This window comes from Rhinichthys klamathensis, unplaced genomic scaffold, assembly GCF_029890125.1.
Source record: "Rhinichthys klamathensis goyatoka isolate OS25496 unplaced genomic scaffold, OSU_Roscu_1.1 h1tg000134l_1, whole genome shotgun sequence".
Classification (NCBI taxonomy): Eukaryota; Metazoa; Chordata; class Actinopteri; order Cypriniformes; family Leuciscidae; genus Rhinichthys; species Rhinichthys klamathensis.
The window spans coordinates 412,032-427,354 of NW_026606669.1; the positions used below are offsets into that span (position 1 = coordinate 412,032).

The following is a 15,323-nucleotide window of genomic DNA, read 5'->3' on the forward strand; positions in this document are numbered from 1 at the left end:
GTTGTTAAATATGTGTATCATCTCTTTCTCTCTCTTACACGTACTCTTCATCCAGGCCGCACAGTAATACTGTCCACTCATCACATGGACGAGGCAGACCTGTTAAGTGACAGAGTGGCCATTATCTCTAAAGGGAAATTACACTGCAGTGGCTCTCCTCTCTTTCTGAAGAACTGCTTTGGAGTGGGTTTCTACCTCACGCTAGTGCGTCGCATGAAAAACCAGCGCAAGAAAGAGGTGAGACTTCTGTGACAGTTCACCATGTTGTTGATTAAATTCTTGTTTCATCTTGTTGAGATATTAGAGTTTTTATTTTATTACATTAAAGATTTTTTTATTTTGGATATCTATTTTTATTACTCCATAAATCAGATTATGTTATAAATCAAGCGAATGTTAAATGATCAAACCCCTCTGTAAAAACATTCACAGAATGAGACTGGAAGTGCTACTGAAGTGCTTGATTGTAGCAAAATAGCCCAAAATCGTATGCATGAAATATCCATGCTTTTATCTAGTTTGTGGTATTTTTATTATTGTTATTTTAAACTAGATCACAGTCCACAGTGAATGTGCTCTTTTGGAGTACTTTGACTGTCAGAATCATGATACCGCTGTTACTGTAAAGCACACAGACACACTGACTTATGGTGATTGTATGGGCAACACAGGTTTAAATACACTTAAAAGTATTAAACTCACATAACATAACTCACAGTTTGTCCTCTGCACATGAATGGTACCTCAAAACTTGATTAACAGGTGTATTGCACTTTATCACACTAACTATTTTCTCTTGATGAATGATAATATGAGTGGGAAAAACCCATAGACTTACATTGAAAGAGAAACAACCGCATCTAGGGACTAGAATATCATGGAGATATGGGAATTGAGTTTCGCAAGGAAGCAAGCATCCATAACACCCTGGCAACCATGGCAGATACCCTAGCAAGTGCACATAAACGTGTTAATGTTGGCATTAAATGGAAGTTGCGATCTACTTTTCTTGTTGTCGACGTATATCTGAGTGAAACTGCTACTTAAAGAGAAAAAAAATGTAGGACAGGACCTGATTTTGTCCAGCAGCAATTGACTGATTGTTGTTGTTGCTGCGATCTTATGTAAATGACAATGTAATAATGCTCAAGTTCAGGGAAGGAGGAGGCGGGTACGTTGAAAGTTCAAAGTAAAACTAAATAAACAAACAAAACGAAAGTATCCTTCCGGAGCTCCTCCGTGGGACTCCGGTGTGAACCTCATTAGCACTCGCGCCACCGGCCTCTCTCAGTTCCCACGGCTCTCGGCCCCGACCCACTGGCCACAGACAGGTTCAGGGCATGAGAATTAAAAAAAGATAATTATGCGCACACCAACTGCATATCAGGACTCTACCAACTATACGCAACATTGTCAAGTTTTAAATGGGGAAGCACCATTCACATTTTCTTCTGAGCATGTAAAAATCTAATACAAGAAGAGGAAAACCCCTAAAAATGACACAAAAGAGCTTGGACTGTGGTTCTTAAAAGTACGGTATTTTGACTGTGTCCATTAAGAGTTCTTTGTCTGTGCTCTTCAGAATGAGTGTGACTGTGCTTCTGAGTGTTCCTGCTCCTGCTCCTCCTGCACTAGATATAAAGAGGAGAGTCAGGCACTACAGCCTGAGAGAATACTGGACGGTCAGTGGGCTAACAACTCAAAATATACAGTGATATAACAGCCTCATTTCTTCAAAAAGGAATCATTTTTTCATCTCTCTACACAGGGAATGTTGAGAGCATCACTACTCTGATTCATCACCATGTACCTGAGGCAAAGCTGATTGAAATGATCGGTCAAGAGATGACCTATCTGCTCCCTAATAAGGGTTTTAAATATCGTGCGTACGCCAGCCTTTTCCGAGAACTGGAGGAAACTTTGGCTGACATGGGCCTCAGTAGCTTTGGTATATCTGACACATCACTAGAAGAGGTTGGACAACATTTGTTTCTGCATTATGCTTTAGCAACCATTACCATCAGTGATAACAGTCAACAGACTGCGTTATGTATAGCTACAGTTTTGTTTCATTTTTCTGTATAATTTTAATATCCATTTATAGATGTTATTTTATATATGTATGTATATATATATATATTAAAACAACACTGCTTGTTACTGTGCAAAAGATATAGATAAGTGTGTCCTCACTAACGATTTAAAACACTGTGTTGTATATATTTAGATCTTTCTGAAAGTTACAGCAGATGCAGAGGCAGCCAACAGCTCTGTCACACCAGGTAAATATCCTCATATTACCTATATTTACAGCCGTAATACCTATAGTATATATCATAAAGTTAATTTAAGTCCTGTACTTAGAGTTTATGGAATAGTTTGATTGTCTTTTAAATCCCTGTGTTTGACTGTGTCAAACTACCCCCTCAGAGCAATGGATGCTACAACAGAGGAAAACTAGTTTCTTGAGAGACAGAGAGACTACGAGCAATGTTGAAGGTGAATCGAGATCCCAGATCTCAGCTTTGCTTAGCGCTCATGCTAAGAAGCTAACAGGGTGATTATGAAGGTGACTGAGGTGCTATGCTTTGTGTAGAGATAAAAATTCTTGAGATACAGTAGCTCTTGGCAGACATCAGATCATCTTAGACCAATACGCATTTCCATGCTGCTCCATGCTGGTTTGTGCTGATTAGTGCTGGTCTAGCTGGCGAACCAGTCAATCGTGCTGATTGATTGCCTGAAAATGGTTCTTTGTTAAGCTGGAATACGTATGGGGTCTTGCTTGTTAAAGCAACTAATGTGGTCTTGCTGGTTTAGAGGTTTGAGCTGGTCAGTTGTCTATGGTTAATTAGCTAGGTGAGGACAAACCAGCAGCCAAAATATAATGCTGTTGAGCAGCTACACAGTTTATACAGCAGGTCTAATTAGATTACGCCTGTATCTGGTCTGGTTTACAGATGCAAATGGTGTGGGGAGCCCACTAGAGTCTGACAACAGTGGCGGTAGAGCCTCCAAGCAGGTTAAAGGCTTTAGCCTGGTACTCAAGCAGTTCCACGCTCTTCTGGTCAAGAGATTTCATCATGCCACACGCAGCCACAAAGATTTCCTTGCACAGGTAAGGTGAAGTTTAATTTAGAAAATTAAGAAAATTTCACCCAAAAAGGATCATTCTGTTATCGTTTACTTACCCTCATGGCGTTCCAAACCTCTGACTTTCTTTCTTCCATTGAACACAAAAGTACAATTTCTGAAAAATGTTCTGGCCACTTATTTGATGCCATGTGTTTTTTTTTTTCTAGAATAGACAACAAGCAGAGGTTTTCTTTACATCTTGCTTTTTTGTAGATTGTTTTGCCATCCAGTTTTGTCCTTATTGCTTTGGTCTTCACTATGATTGTCCCACCATTTGGAGAGTATCCCAGTCTGACCCTCACTCCGTGGATGTACGGACCACAGTTGACCTTCATCAGGTGAGATCAGCTGTTTAGAGTCTAAGTGCGTTTTCACACCTGTAGATTGTTTGCTTTGTTTCGAAACAAGGGTTAAAATTGTTACGATGTTGTGATTTCTTCTTGGTTCAGTTCACTTTCACAAGGCAACATTTCCAAATGGACAAAAATGAGTTAATACGAGTCAAGTGTGAGTAAACTCTCCTCTCATTGCTCCGCGTGCACCTGTTTATGTTCCAGGATTCGTCTCATAGCGGTCATTATATATTCCTTTCTCATTTTAGCAAGGCTTTGTTTGTATTTTTATGTGTTTTGGACAGTTGTTCTGAAATATGTTTGTTCGACCAAATTTTAATATGGCATTTCACTTCGTCTTTGCTCCAGGTTAACCTGCGATTCTTTCTGAGAGGCATTAGCAAAACACACACTGCTGCTTTTCATGCGACGTACGTAATTACCCATCATATATTGTTATATAGCCTGGTTCGTCGGGTCGGATTGCTTTCTCACCGCAAGCGAACAGCTCCACAGTTGTTGCAATTGGGCTGAGACCACCTCGTTGATGCGATCTCGGACAGATTATTTTGGTGCGGATCGGAGCGCGATTGCCGTTTTCACATATGCCTAAATAAACTGAACTAAGGGAGAAAACGCACCAGGTTCCAAAACAAACGCTCCAAATTAGCCGGGTGTGAAAACGCCCTAAGAATCTGTTTATGAAGTAATTTGTATGTTTTCATGGGAGATGAATTTCTCACCGGTCTTCTGTATCTCAGTAATGAGCAGCCATCGCATCCAAAAATGAAGCACTTCATGCAGACGTTGCTGAAGGACCCTGGCATGGGAACACGCTGTATGGGCCCTCAGCCCTTGGAGTGAGTTTTTAAGTTTGGTCTGAAGGGGTTTTAAAACTACACTATGAGCATACTTTAATTATTTTGAGATTGACTCTGGAGAATATATTGAGCCAATGTACATCTATCCAGTTCTGATTTATGCGATTACTTCTATAAATACAAAGTTCTGTCATGAAACTCTAGATGGTGCAGGCTGATAAATCCTTAACTCAATCTGCCTGCAATCACATCATTCTCTATAGGGCACAGCTGATTGGTTCCTGCTGTATCAGTAGCAATGAGCTTTCTGCTCAACTATCAAATACTTGGTCAGCATTTGTTGTAGCAGTTGCAGTGCTCTTTCAGAAACCCTCCATCTTCCCCAGCTCCACCTGTATAGATCAGCTACGGGTAATTCATGTATGCTATATTGTACAGCAGCAGCATCTTACTTGCTCACAGCAATGTGTTTGTGTATGTATTGGCAGTAGCAAGTCCTGTACTTGCTCTGCAGCAGCAGCAACAATTATCAACTGCAACAGCACTAACAGCTGCAGCGTAGCAGATCTATTCCGCCAAGACCAAACATATCAACATTGTCATATCTATTACCATGCCAAACACTCTGAGAGTTGTCATGACAGAAATGTAATCTTTGAATGGAGCGTGACTAAATCTCATGAGTTTTCTCCATAGCTGTATAATAATAATGTATTGAAGTTAATTGTTTAATTACCAAAATCATAGTAAGTTAAACTACCAATTGAAAAGTTTGGGGTCAGTAAGATTGTTTATTTTTGTAACACTTTTATTCAGCAGAGACGATTGATGTTTGGTTAAATTGATTGAAGTAACATCTATAATGTTATTAAAAAAATCTATTGTAAACAAATACTGTTCTTTTTAACTTTTTATTAATCAAAGAATTCTGAAATAAATATCACAGTTTCCAGCTGTTAGCTGTTTTCAACATTGATAATAATAATAAATGGTTCTTGAGCAGCAATTCAGCATTTTAGAATGATTTCTGAAGGATCAGGTGACTGTTAATTAAATTAAGTTAATTAAATAATTAAAATAATAATAATATTTTGCAATAATTATATAGATATACTTAGAATAGAATAGACTTACAGTATTATATTATATTATATTATATATGTGAATATGTGCTCACAGGAACCTCTTTACCTGTTTAAACACATCCTCTGATTGGGAAGTTCCTCCAGTGTCTCCTGAGGTCACGAACATCTTATTGAGTCCCGAGTGGAATACAAGAAACCCTTCCCCTTCCTGTGAGTGCAGCACTGATACAAAGCTCACCATGCTGCCGTTCTGTGCGGCTGGAGCTGGAGGACTGCCACCACGACAGGTCAGGATCAGATAGAACTGAAATACTGAAATCGTAATTATAAAGATCCAGGAGGTGAGTTTAGTGATGTTGTTTTATTTTTGTTTTATCTCATGTAGAGAAAAGAGCCAACAGGGGACATTTTGCTTGACATGACAAACAAAAACATCTCTGACTTCTTAGTGAAGACTTACCCCAAGCTCATCAAGACCAGGTGAGCTGTTCTAAAAAAAAACTTCAGTGTGCTAGTAGTGTTAGTATTCATTTCATTTTGTATAATTGCTGCTGTTTTCCTTATATGCAGCTTGAAGAGCAAATATTGGGTGAATGAACAAAGGTAAAGTTTCTGTCTTTTTTATTTAGTTGTATGGATATTTGATGTGGTTGCCAATATAAAACAATCAAACAGTTGTCCAAAAACCCACACAGCATAATCAAAGATTTCTGTCTGCAGAGTGGCTCAAGATTTTACTTCATTTAGGCCAAAAACATTAGCTAGGGACTTAAAAAAAATTTTTTTTGAGAAGATGACATCCTTCAGTGTGACATTTATTTATTTATAATATTATAAAATATTATAAAAATGCTTTTAAGCACCATTTTGCTAATTCTTTTGTAATTATTATGCATTTTTTTTTTTTATGGAAATTTTTACTTTTTTAATTAGTCTAGTAGAAGCAGCTTAAAATAGATGTGTGACCAGTCACAGAACCAAATTAGACAATTTCCCTCATACATTTTGTTAAACTGTAAAATGTCTTAAATATTGATAATGAAAATGAATGGACTTGTTATACCATTGCAAAATGTTAATATGCAAACATACATTAGTGGACACAATAACTGAGGAATCTTTTAAACGATGCTCGATTAAACCCATTCTTTCACAGGTATGGTGGACTCTCTGTTGGTGGACAACTACCGATCCTCGATGTGGATCCTGAGGAGATACAGGATATTCTTTCCCAGCTTGGACGGATAATGAATATTACAGGGGTATGATATTGTGTTTACTACCCATAAGACTTTGATGAGAGGCTTTTAAATATATTACTCTCTATTCTGCTCACACAACATATACACTGTTGAATGATTTCTTCTCCTTAGGGCCCCTATTCAAAGTCAGCCATGAACGAATTAGGAACTTTCTTGCACTACATGGAGAGTGAGTACAATGTTAAGGTAAGTTAAACCTCATATTTAACAGTACAATGTCCCAAAATGTGTTTGGACACTTTAACCATGATTAAACATGTCTAAATGTCAAGGACATTTTTCTACTGACTTTATTTTTCTGCTGGTTTCCTAACTTGTCACAGGTGTGGTATAATAACAAAGGCTGGCACGCCATGGTCTCCTTCATGAACATAGCAAACAACGCCATTCTCCGTGCTTACCTGCCGCCTCACGCCAACCCTTCAGAATACGGCATTACTGCCATCAACCACCCGCTCAACCTCACCAAAGAGCAGCTCTCAGAAGTCACTGTGTGAGTGTCAGATGTCACATTGGTCTTGGATGCTCAGCACTAAATACAGGTGTAAACGGGGTCCAAACTGCTTTGTAATCCTACTCACGTCAATCGACCACTGTACTAAAACAAGAGATTTTAATCTTGAAGTCCCCCTGTGTTGAAAATCAGGTTTTTAATGTTGTTTATATGTATATGTGATGTTTTTAATATGCTAGTACTATTGCTTTTCTCCTTAAAACTGCAGTGAACCAAAGACAGTCTCGAGAATGCGTTTGAAATTGCTGTTGTTTCTGATGTCACAAACTACCTTGTAACCAATCAATCACATCAGCATGTGATCATCAACCAGTGGATCTCTGAGCTGGTGTGAGCGAGTGGAGGCGGGGCTAATTAGCATATTCATAAAACCACGTATACTAAATGAGGCATGGCTTTCAAGGAAAAATGTTTAAATATGTAGTTTTGGTGATCAAAGATGAGTTTTAAGGGATAAAATGATTGACTACAGGGGGACTTTAAACTTCATGTGAAGAATCTGACGTTCAGTTAATAGTGATGTATGAGTGATGTACAGTACCGTTCAAAAGTTTGGGGTTAATAAGTTTGGGGTACACTAATGATTTTGAAAGAAGTCTCATATTCTCACCAAGACTGCATTTTATTAAAAAGATTCCATTATTTTATTGAAATGTTTTACAATATAAAATATCTTTCTATTTAAAAATATTTTAAAATGTGATTTTATTCCTGTGATTCAAAGTTGAATTTTCAGCATAATTACTCCAGTCTTCAGTGTCACATGATCCTTTAGAAATCATTATAATATTTACTGCTCAAGAAACATTTATTATTATTATTATCAATGTTGAAAATGTTGTGCTGCTTAATATTTTTGTGGAAACTGCTACATTTTTTCCAGCATTCCTCTATGAATAGAAAGTTAAAAAGAACAGCATTTTTTTTTTTTTTTTTTACATTATAAATATGTATACTGTCCCTTTTGATCAATTTAATTTATCCTTGAATCTTGAATCTAACCCCAAGCTTTTGAGTGGTAGTGTATGTAGTCATGAAATAAGAAACACACAGACATCTGATACACATCATTTCAAGTATTTACATGCAAAAATGTAACTACTCTATGACTCTGTGGATAATGTTTTTTAATTAAAAAGTGTAGTGTACTTTTGTGTAGTAAAAGGCTGCTTTTCCTTTCGGACAGTCTCGCCACATCAGTGGATGCAGTCGTGGCCATCTGCGTCATCTTTGCCATGTCCTTCATCCCGGCCAGCTTCATCCTCTACCTCATTCAGGAACGTGTCACCAAGGCCAAACATCTGCAGTTTGTTAGTGGAGTCAGCCCTGTGGTCTACTGGGTCGCCAACTTTTTCTGGGACATGGTGAGATTTATCAGCGTTGTGTGTTAAACAAGGACAGTTCTGCAAAATGTAAATCATTAGTCATTGTGAAATGTTTGAGCTGTTTGATTGCTCATATGACATTTGTTTGTTTGTGCCAGATGAACTACTCCCTCAGCACAGTGATGGTTGTGGCCATTTTCGTGGGTTTTGATAAGAAGTGCTACACATCACCCACAAATCTGCCAGCGCTGGTCGCTCTGCTTTTTCTCTATGGGTCAGTCAGCGGCTTATGTATGCTGCCATTGACTTCAAGCATTAAAAATCAGCTAATCACAACAGTGATTTTTCTTTCACTCTTCACTATGCAGGTGGTCAGTGACGCCCATGATGTACCCCATGTCCTACATGTTCAATGTCCCCAGCACGGCATATGTGTCCCTCTCCTGCATCAACCTTTTCATTGGTATCAACAGTAGCGCCATCACCTTCATCCTAGAGCTCTTTGAAAACAACAGGGTAAAATTACATTTTTTTTTTTTTTTTTTTTTTTTTACATACAATTCTAATGTAGTACCTTTTATTCACAATAATGCCTTAAAGTAAAAAAAAAAAAGTTTCCTTAAGAATCCATGTTTACTGATATCAGATTTTGAAGTAATTACTTGTGTTTTTTCTTCACAAACCCTACAGTCTCTACTAATGTTTAATGAGGTGTTGAAGAAGGTGTTACTGGTCTTCCCTCACTTCTGTCTCGGCCGAGGTCTCATAGATATGGCCATGAACCAGGCCGTGACTGATGTCTATGCCAGATTTGGTATGTTCTTCTATTAGCAAGAACTATTAATGATTGATCAATTGTTGTGTAAAATCTGCCACCTCAAATAAAGCCTTTTAATATCCTTACTCTAAAAACACCATGTCTGTTTAAACTGACAGTACGTTTCCCCTCAGATTTTTGAATGAAATTTCTAAAAAATAATTACGTGTAAGTTATATAGGTAAAATGCTGAAAACATTCCTTCACTCCTCTAAATCCAACTGAATTGCATCTTCACTCAACTCATATGATAAATTTCCTGTAAAACACAAAAAGAATTATTAAGAATTATTATTATTGTATTATTTTATATTCACCAAAGCTGCGTTTATTTGATCAAAATACAGTAAAAACAGTAATATTGTGAAATATTATTACAGTTTAAAATAAGTGTTTTCTATTTGAATATATTTTAAATGTAATTAATTTAACATCAATCATGCCCATCTTCAGTGTCACGTGATCTTTCAGAAATTGCTCTGAAATGATTTGGGGCTCAAACAAATCAAACATTTCTTAATTTTATGTTGAAAATAGTATATTTGTTGAAAACAGTTGTGCTGCTTAATATTTTTGTGAAAATAGTGATGCATTTTTTTTCAAGATTCTTTGCTAAATAGAAAGTTAAATAAATAATTGTTTTCTTGTAATTGGAGGCGTGCCAATTTTAGTTTTTACTCACTCTAAATGATGTGTTCTGAAATGTGCTTGGACTTTTGTATTTTTTGTAAGCCAGAGGAAGGTCGATTGACCGAAACGTTGCTCACTATAATATTTTGGTGATTTTGCAAACTCAAGTAGTGTGAAAGATTTATATATTTTTAACGAATTAAAAGTTCAAAAGAATAGCATTTTTTTTAAATAGTAGACTTTTACATTGCTTCAAAACACCCTGTCAATGTATCCTTTCAGAATTAAGGAATTCATTTCTTACTGAAAAACAAAAATATTACTGACCCCAAACTTTTAAACAACAGTGTGTATATATTAATACTAAACAAAACATGCTAACTAACACTGCTAATACAATAAACTACAAAGTTTATTTTGTCATGTTTTATCTCACCTATTGTAACAAGTGAGCCAGATCTGCTGCTGGCGCACCCTAAAAAGAAAAAAAAGAAGTCACTGTCCTTACTATAAACTATATCTTGGCACAGGGGAGGAGTATGCCATGGATCCGTTCAGATGGAACTTTGTGGGGAAGAATCTCGTCTGTATGGCTGTGGAGGGTTTCGTGTATTTCATCTTTAACCTGGTCATCCAGTATAATTTTTTCCTTGATCACTGGTGAGGGCAAAAAGATTCTGCTCAGTACAGACTTTTACTCTACAACTGCAAAATAAACATTAAAAGAAAAGTTAGCTTTAAAATTGGATCTGTTTAATATTATTTTGTGTTTACTGTAGCTGTTAGGAAAAACCCTACAACAGCATATGATGGTAACTATTATTTGTGTCGGTTAAATGTGCAGGGGGACAGACTATGTGAAGAGTCCTGTTAAAGATGAAGATGATGATGTAGCTCAGGAGAGAGAGCGCATTTACAAAGGAGGGAACAAGAATGACATCCTTCTAGTTCGAGACTTGTCAAAAGTAAGTGACCATAAGACAAAAAGCTTCCATTTTTGGATTCTTTTTTGTAAACAATGTCAGTTTTGAATTTGTAGTGTTTTGAAGGACTGTTATTGCCATGCTGAAATGTGCGGTCTGATCTTAGACATACAGGCGCAGAAAACGACCAGCAACGGACAGAATCTGTGTAGGAGTCCCAGCGGGGGAGGTATCACTGAAAAAAAATGTTGATTTGTAAACCATACCGCTGCTCTTTCAATTGAAATGAACCACTGAACAATGATGTGGTATTCAACTTAAATGTTTCGTGCAGTGCTTTGGCCTTCTTGGTGTAAACGGTGCTGGTAAAACCACAACCTTTAAAATGCTAACCGGAGACACTGATGTGACATCAGGCGAGGCGTCAGTAGCTGGATACAGGTAATGTACAAACTATAAAGAGCCACTAAAGACTAAAATTTCATCTTTTAATATAATTGCATTATTTAGTATTATGTATCTGTATTATTCTTTATATAATAGAATTCTTTATATAATTAGTATTCATAATCAGTTGTATTATCTTATGAAGTTTAAAATGCATGAGTTCGACTAGATTGCATGGACACATGTGTTTAAGGATCATATTTCTGTCACCAATGATGATGATACTTCAAATGTGTACAGTTGGCATGTTCTTCACAAGGAAAGGGATGTTTCAACTGATGCATATGTACCACTAATGTATACACAGAGGGATAGTTTCTTAATATGGAAAGTTGGATGTGTAAGCATGAGGCATTCCATTTTTAAACATAAGAAACATGTTTTTCTACCTTACAATGAAGATGAAAGTCGCTCAGTGGTGTATATAAGCTAAATCATTACTGTACTGACCCAGAGAAACATAAAGGCATGATTGGGTGAGAGGAAGGAGAAACATAAAGGCATGAAGGGGTGAGGAAGGAGAAACAGAAACACAGAGGCATGACGGGGTGAGAGGAAGGAGAAACATAAAGGCATGAGGGGGTGAGAGAAGGAGAAACATAAAGGCATGAGGGGGTGAGAGAAGGAGAAACATAAAGGCACGAGGGCGTGAGGAAACACAGAGAAACCATTTAGAGCTGGCATGATGGGGTGAGGGGATAGAGAAATGGGGAACAGAGAAATCTGGAATGAAGACCACCTCACCTTTAGCCTTATTCTTATATGCCTGTTTCTCTAGTTTCTCTCGTTTGTCTGATACATGTATATTACATAATAAATAAGAGAAATCTTGGCAAAATATCTGGTGTAGCTTCCGTGATTCAACAATAATGGGGAAAGCATGATTTTCAAATCTACAGCCACTAGTTGTGAACTTGTATTGGATGTAAACGCTAATCATGAACTGCTTTTCTTCAGCATTCTTACCAACATACTGGATGTGCACCAGAACATGGGCTACTGTCCTCAGTTTGATGCCATAGATGAACTGCTGACGGGGAGGGAGCACCTGTACCTGTACGCACGCCTCCGCGGGATCCCTGAATCTGAGATTAGCAGAGTGAGACTCACAGTCTGACCCCTCATTCATCTCCAACCCCTTACAGATCACATGACACACACCAGGACAAGAACATAGTACATGACACTTGAACACATACTTGAGTGAAAGTAGAAAAGTTTCCACATTTCATTGTACACAAATAACTACTATATGTTAGGCTTTGTTGGCTGAAATTCTTAAAGCATTCTGATACAATCATCATGTATGACTGTTATGTTTTCTGTAGGTGGCAGAATGGGGCGTTCAGAAGCTGGGTCTGTCTGAATATGCCGGAAACTGTGCTGGTACATACAGCGGGGGCAACAAGAGGAAGCTGTCTACTGCTATCGCTATGATTGGCTGTCCTCCTTTAGTGCTCCTGGTATGTTTTTCCCAAGCATTCTCAGTGTCATTGCGCAAAACAAAACATTGGTGTAATGTAACCCTGTAAATGTGTGTAGGATGAGCCCACCACAGGAATGGACCCTCACTCCCGTCGGTTCCTGTGGACCGCCATTCTGAGTATCATCCGTGATGGGAGGGCAGTCGTTTTGACGTCACACAGGCAAGTATTTGTCAGGGTTTCCCAAACAGGATGTCATTTAATAAATAATCAAGTATACAGTCAGTCGCACTGTGTGTTTCAGAGTGAAGAGCATCATTTATCATTTAACAGCTTATACCATGTTGAAAGTAAATCAGTAGCAATATGAGATATTTAATGTGAAATGAAATGTCACATCACAGTTAAAATCGCAGAATATCACAGTATAATTTTTGGCCTAGCCATGCAGCCCTATATGTTTGTGTGTGTATATATATATATATATATATATATATATATATATATATCAGTGAACATGCAAATGTGTTAAATTATTTAAATATACACTTACAATCTCAGAGGTACTTCAATCACATGCATAGTTTTTTAGTGATATACCAAGTGTTTCTTTAAATAAATACTTATAATTAATATATTTATACTATATAAATATAATAAATATATTTATAATAAATAAATATATATATAATAAAAATATATTTGAAAAAAATAACTAAGTGTCCAAATATTATTTTAATGTATTAATCATTATTATAGAAATATATATATATATATATATATATATATATATATATATAATATATATATTTACATTATTTGTTTGTTTGTTTGTTTGTTTGTTTGTTTGTTTGTTTGCATTTACAGTATGGAAGAGTGTGAGGCTCTTTGTACTCGTTTGGCCATCATGGTCAATGGGAAATTTAAATGTCTGGGCACAATCCAGCATCTGAAATACAAGTGAGTATGTTATTTTGGAATGTTTTTATATATATATATATATATATATATATATATATATATATAAACTCAAGGATGCCATGTCCATATTACCACAAATCAACTTGTTTTTCAAACTGTTTTTCCAGTGTTAAATGGGTCCTATTATGCTTTTTTACATTTTCAACCTTGTTCAGTGTGTAATTTTGCATGAAAAAAGGTCTGTTTCAAAGCACAAAGTCCACATGGAGTTATTCTCTATATCGGTAAGCACTGTTTCTGAACTTCTGAAACTTCCGGGAATGTACACTTCACAAGTGTGTAAATAATTCCCACCCAAAGCATACTCAAAAAAAGGGGGCGAGGCCTGGTTGAGTTGCATTAGTAGTGTGTTGAAACTCAAGGTTATGGTAAGGGGCGTGACATTTCAAAAACATACTAGAAACAGTTGACCAATCACAACACTGGCTAGCCGACCAATTAGAGCATTGCGCTTTTTGGAACAAGGGGCTTCACAGAGACTGAAACTAAACAGAACGTTACAGACAGACTGGGAAGAGAGGTGCTGCAACGATGTTAAATATGTGAACAATAAGGTGTTTTTGAACATTCATGCATGGAATCCTATTCTAGTAGACCCCAAAAACTAAATCAAGAGTTTGTAAAAGGGCATAACAGGTCCCCTTTAAATGTTCAACTTTTAATGCTGATATGCATAACAATCTCTATCAAATGGTCAACAAAACAAGTGCATACTTGATTTTATATGCACTGTGTGTATTGATTGTACTTGCGGACAGGTTTGGAGGTGGTTATGTGGTCACGATGAAGATCAAAGCTGCAAAAGCAGGCCTGACTCCTGACCTGGGCCCGGCCGAGTCCTTCATGGACAGCAGCTTCCCGGGATGTATACAGCGAGAGAAACACTACAACACTTTACAATATGAAATCGCCGCCGCTTCACTGGCACGAATCTTCCAGCTGGTGTTGACCAACAAAGAGAGATTGAACATTGAAGACTACTCTGTGTCTCAGACCACATTAGACCAGGTGCGATTTGATAAAGCATCAAGTAACAAATCTCTTTCATGTCAATCTATACCAGCTGCCCACAGCATGTTAAGACTTTTAAGTTATTTTAGCATTTTCATTTTGACCGCAGACAGGAAAAATGACTTTATTCTGTGAAACTGACATGCTGTGCTTTAGGGACCTTCCATTAGAAATGAATTATTGGTTGAAATACCCATTTGGAGATTGAATTTGATTTGCTCAGCAGATTTGACTGACAGGACTGACGGCTCATCTGTTTCACTGCCTTACAGGTGTTTGTGAGTTTTGCCAAGCAGCAGTCAGGAGAGGAAGATACTGTCCCACCTCATCTCAGAGCATCAGGACCAAGACGAGAGAAAAAGATCTCGCCACTACAAAGAGTAACGTCAAAAAACAGATAGAATGAACTCAGATGCTTCAAGTGTTTATAAAGTTCCCTAAAGCCTTTTACATATGTATTTATACACAAAACCAACTGCATCTATATTAAGTTTAAAAAATGACAGATTTTTAAAATTATATTTGATATTTTTGAATATCTGCCCTTAGTTCACAGCACTTTGAGCCAAAGGTCAATCTCCACCCAATGAAAGGAAACCTTCATTGATACAGTAAT

The 15,323-nt window shown here is 37.1% G+C and overlaps 1 protein-coding gene across 3 annotated transcripts in view; it reads left to right on the forward strand.

Moving 5' to 3' along the window:
• abca4b (ATP-binding cassette, sub-family A (ABC1), member 4b) overlaps nt 1-15,122 on the forward strand; it is a 48,854-nt gene extending 33,732 nt beyond the window's left edge. Inside the window, exons 24-51 of one of the 3 annotated variants that reach the window (XM_056256969.1) lie at nt 56-237; nt 1,583-1,682; nt 1,769-1,974; nt 2,228-2,282; nt 2,431-2,499; nt 2,961-3,118; nt 3,349-3,473; nt 4,229-4,327; nt 5,468-5,660; nt 5,759-5,853; nt 5,944-5,976; nt 6,530-6,635; nt 6,747-6,821; nt 6,959-7,128; nt 8,336-8,513; nt 8,633-8,748; nt 8,843-8,990; nt 9,165-9,288; nt 10,452-10,581; nt 10,766-10,886; nt 11,011-11,073; nt 11,179-11,285; nt 12,249-12,390; nt 12,620-12,754; nt 12,834-12,937; nt 13,583-13,675; nt 14,455-14,704; nt 14,980-15,122. In XM_056256969.1, the coding sequence (XP_056112944.1) occupies nt 56-237; nt 1,583-1,682; nt 1,769-1,974; nt 2,228-2,282; nt 2,431-2,499; nt 2,961-3,118; nt 3,349-3,473; nt 4,229-4,327; nt 5,468-5,660; nt 5,759-5,853; nt 5,944-5,976; nt 6,530-6,635; nt 6,747-6,821; nt 6,959-7,128; nt 8,336-8,513; nt 8,633-8,748; nt 8,843-8,990; nt 9,165-9,288; nt 10,452-10,581; nt 10,766-10,886; nt 11,011-11,073; nt 11,179-11,285; nt 12,249-12,390; nt 12,620-12,754; nt 12,834-12,937; nt 13,583-13,675; nt 14,455-14,704; nt 14,980-15,108 (3,506 nt within the window). In that variant the 3' untranslated portion in view covers nt 15,109-15,122. The remainder of the gene's footprint in view (nt 1-55; nt 238-1,582; nt 1,683-1,768; nt 1,975-2,227; nt 2,283-2,430; nt 2,500-2,960; nt 3,119-3,348; nt 3,474-4,228; nt 4,328-5,467; nt 5,661-5,758; nt 5,854-5,943; nt 5,977-6,529; nt 6,636-6,746; nt 6,822-6,958; nt 7,129-8,335; nt 8,514-8,632; nt 8,749-8,842; nt 8,991-9,164; nt 9,289-10,451; nt 10,582-10,765; nt 10,887-11,010; nt 11,074-11,178; nt 11,286-12,248; nt 12,391-12,619; nt 12,755-12,833; nt 12,938-13,582; nt 13,676-14,454; nt 14,705-14,979) is intronic. The other 2 variants (XM_056256967.1, XM_056256968.1) reach the window with 2 other exon arrangements.
• Nucleotides 15,123-15,323: the final 201 nt, after the last annotated feature.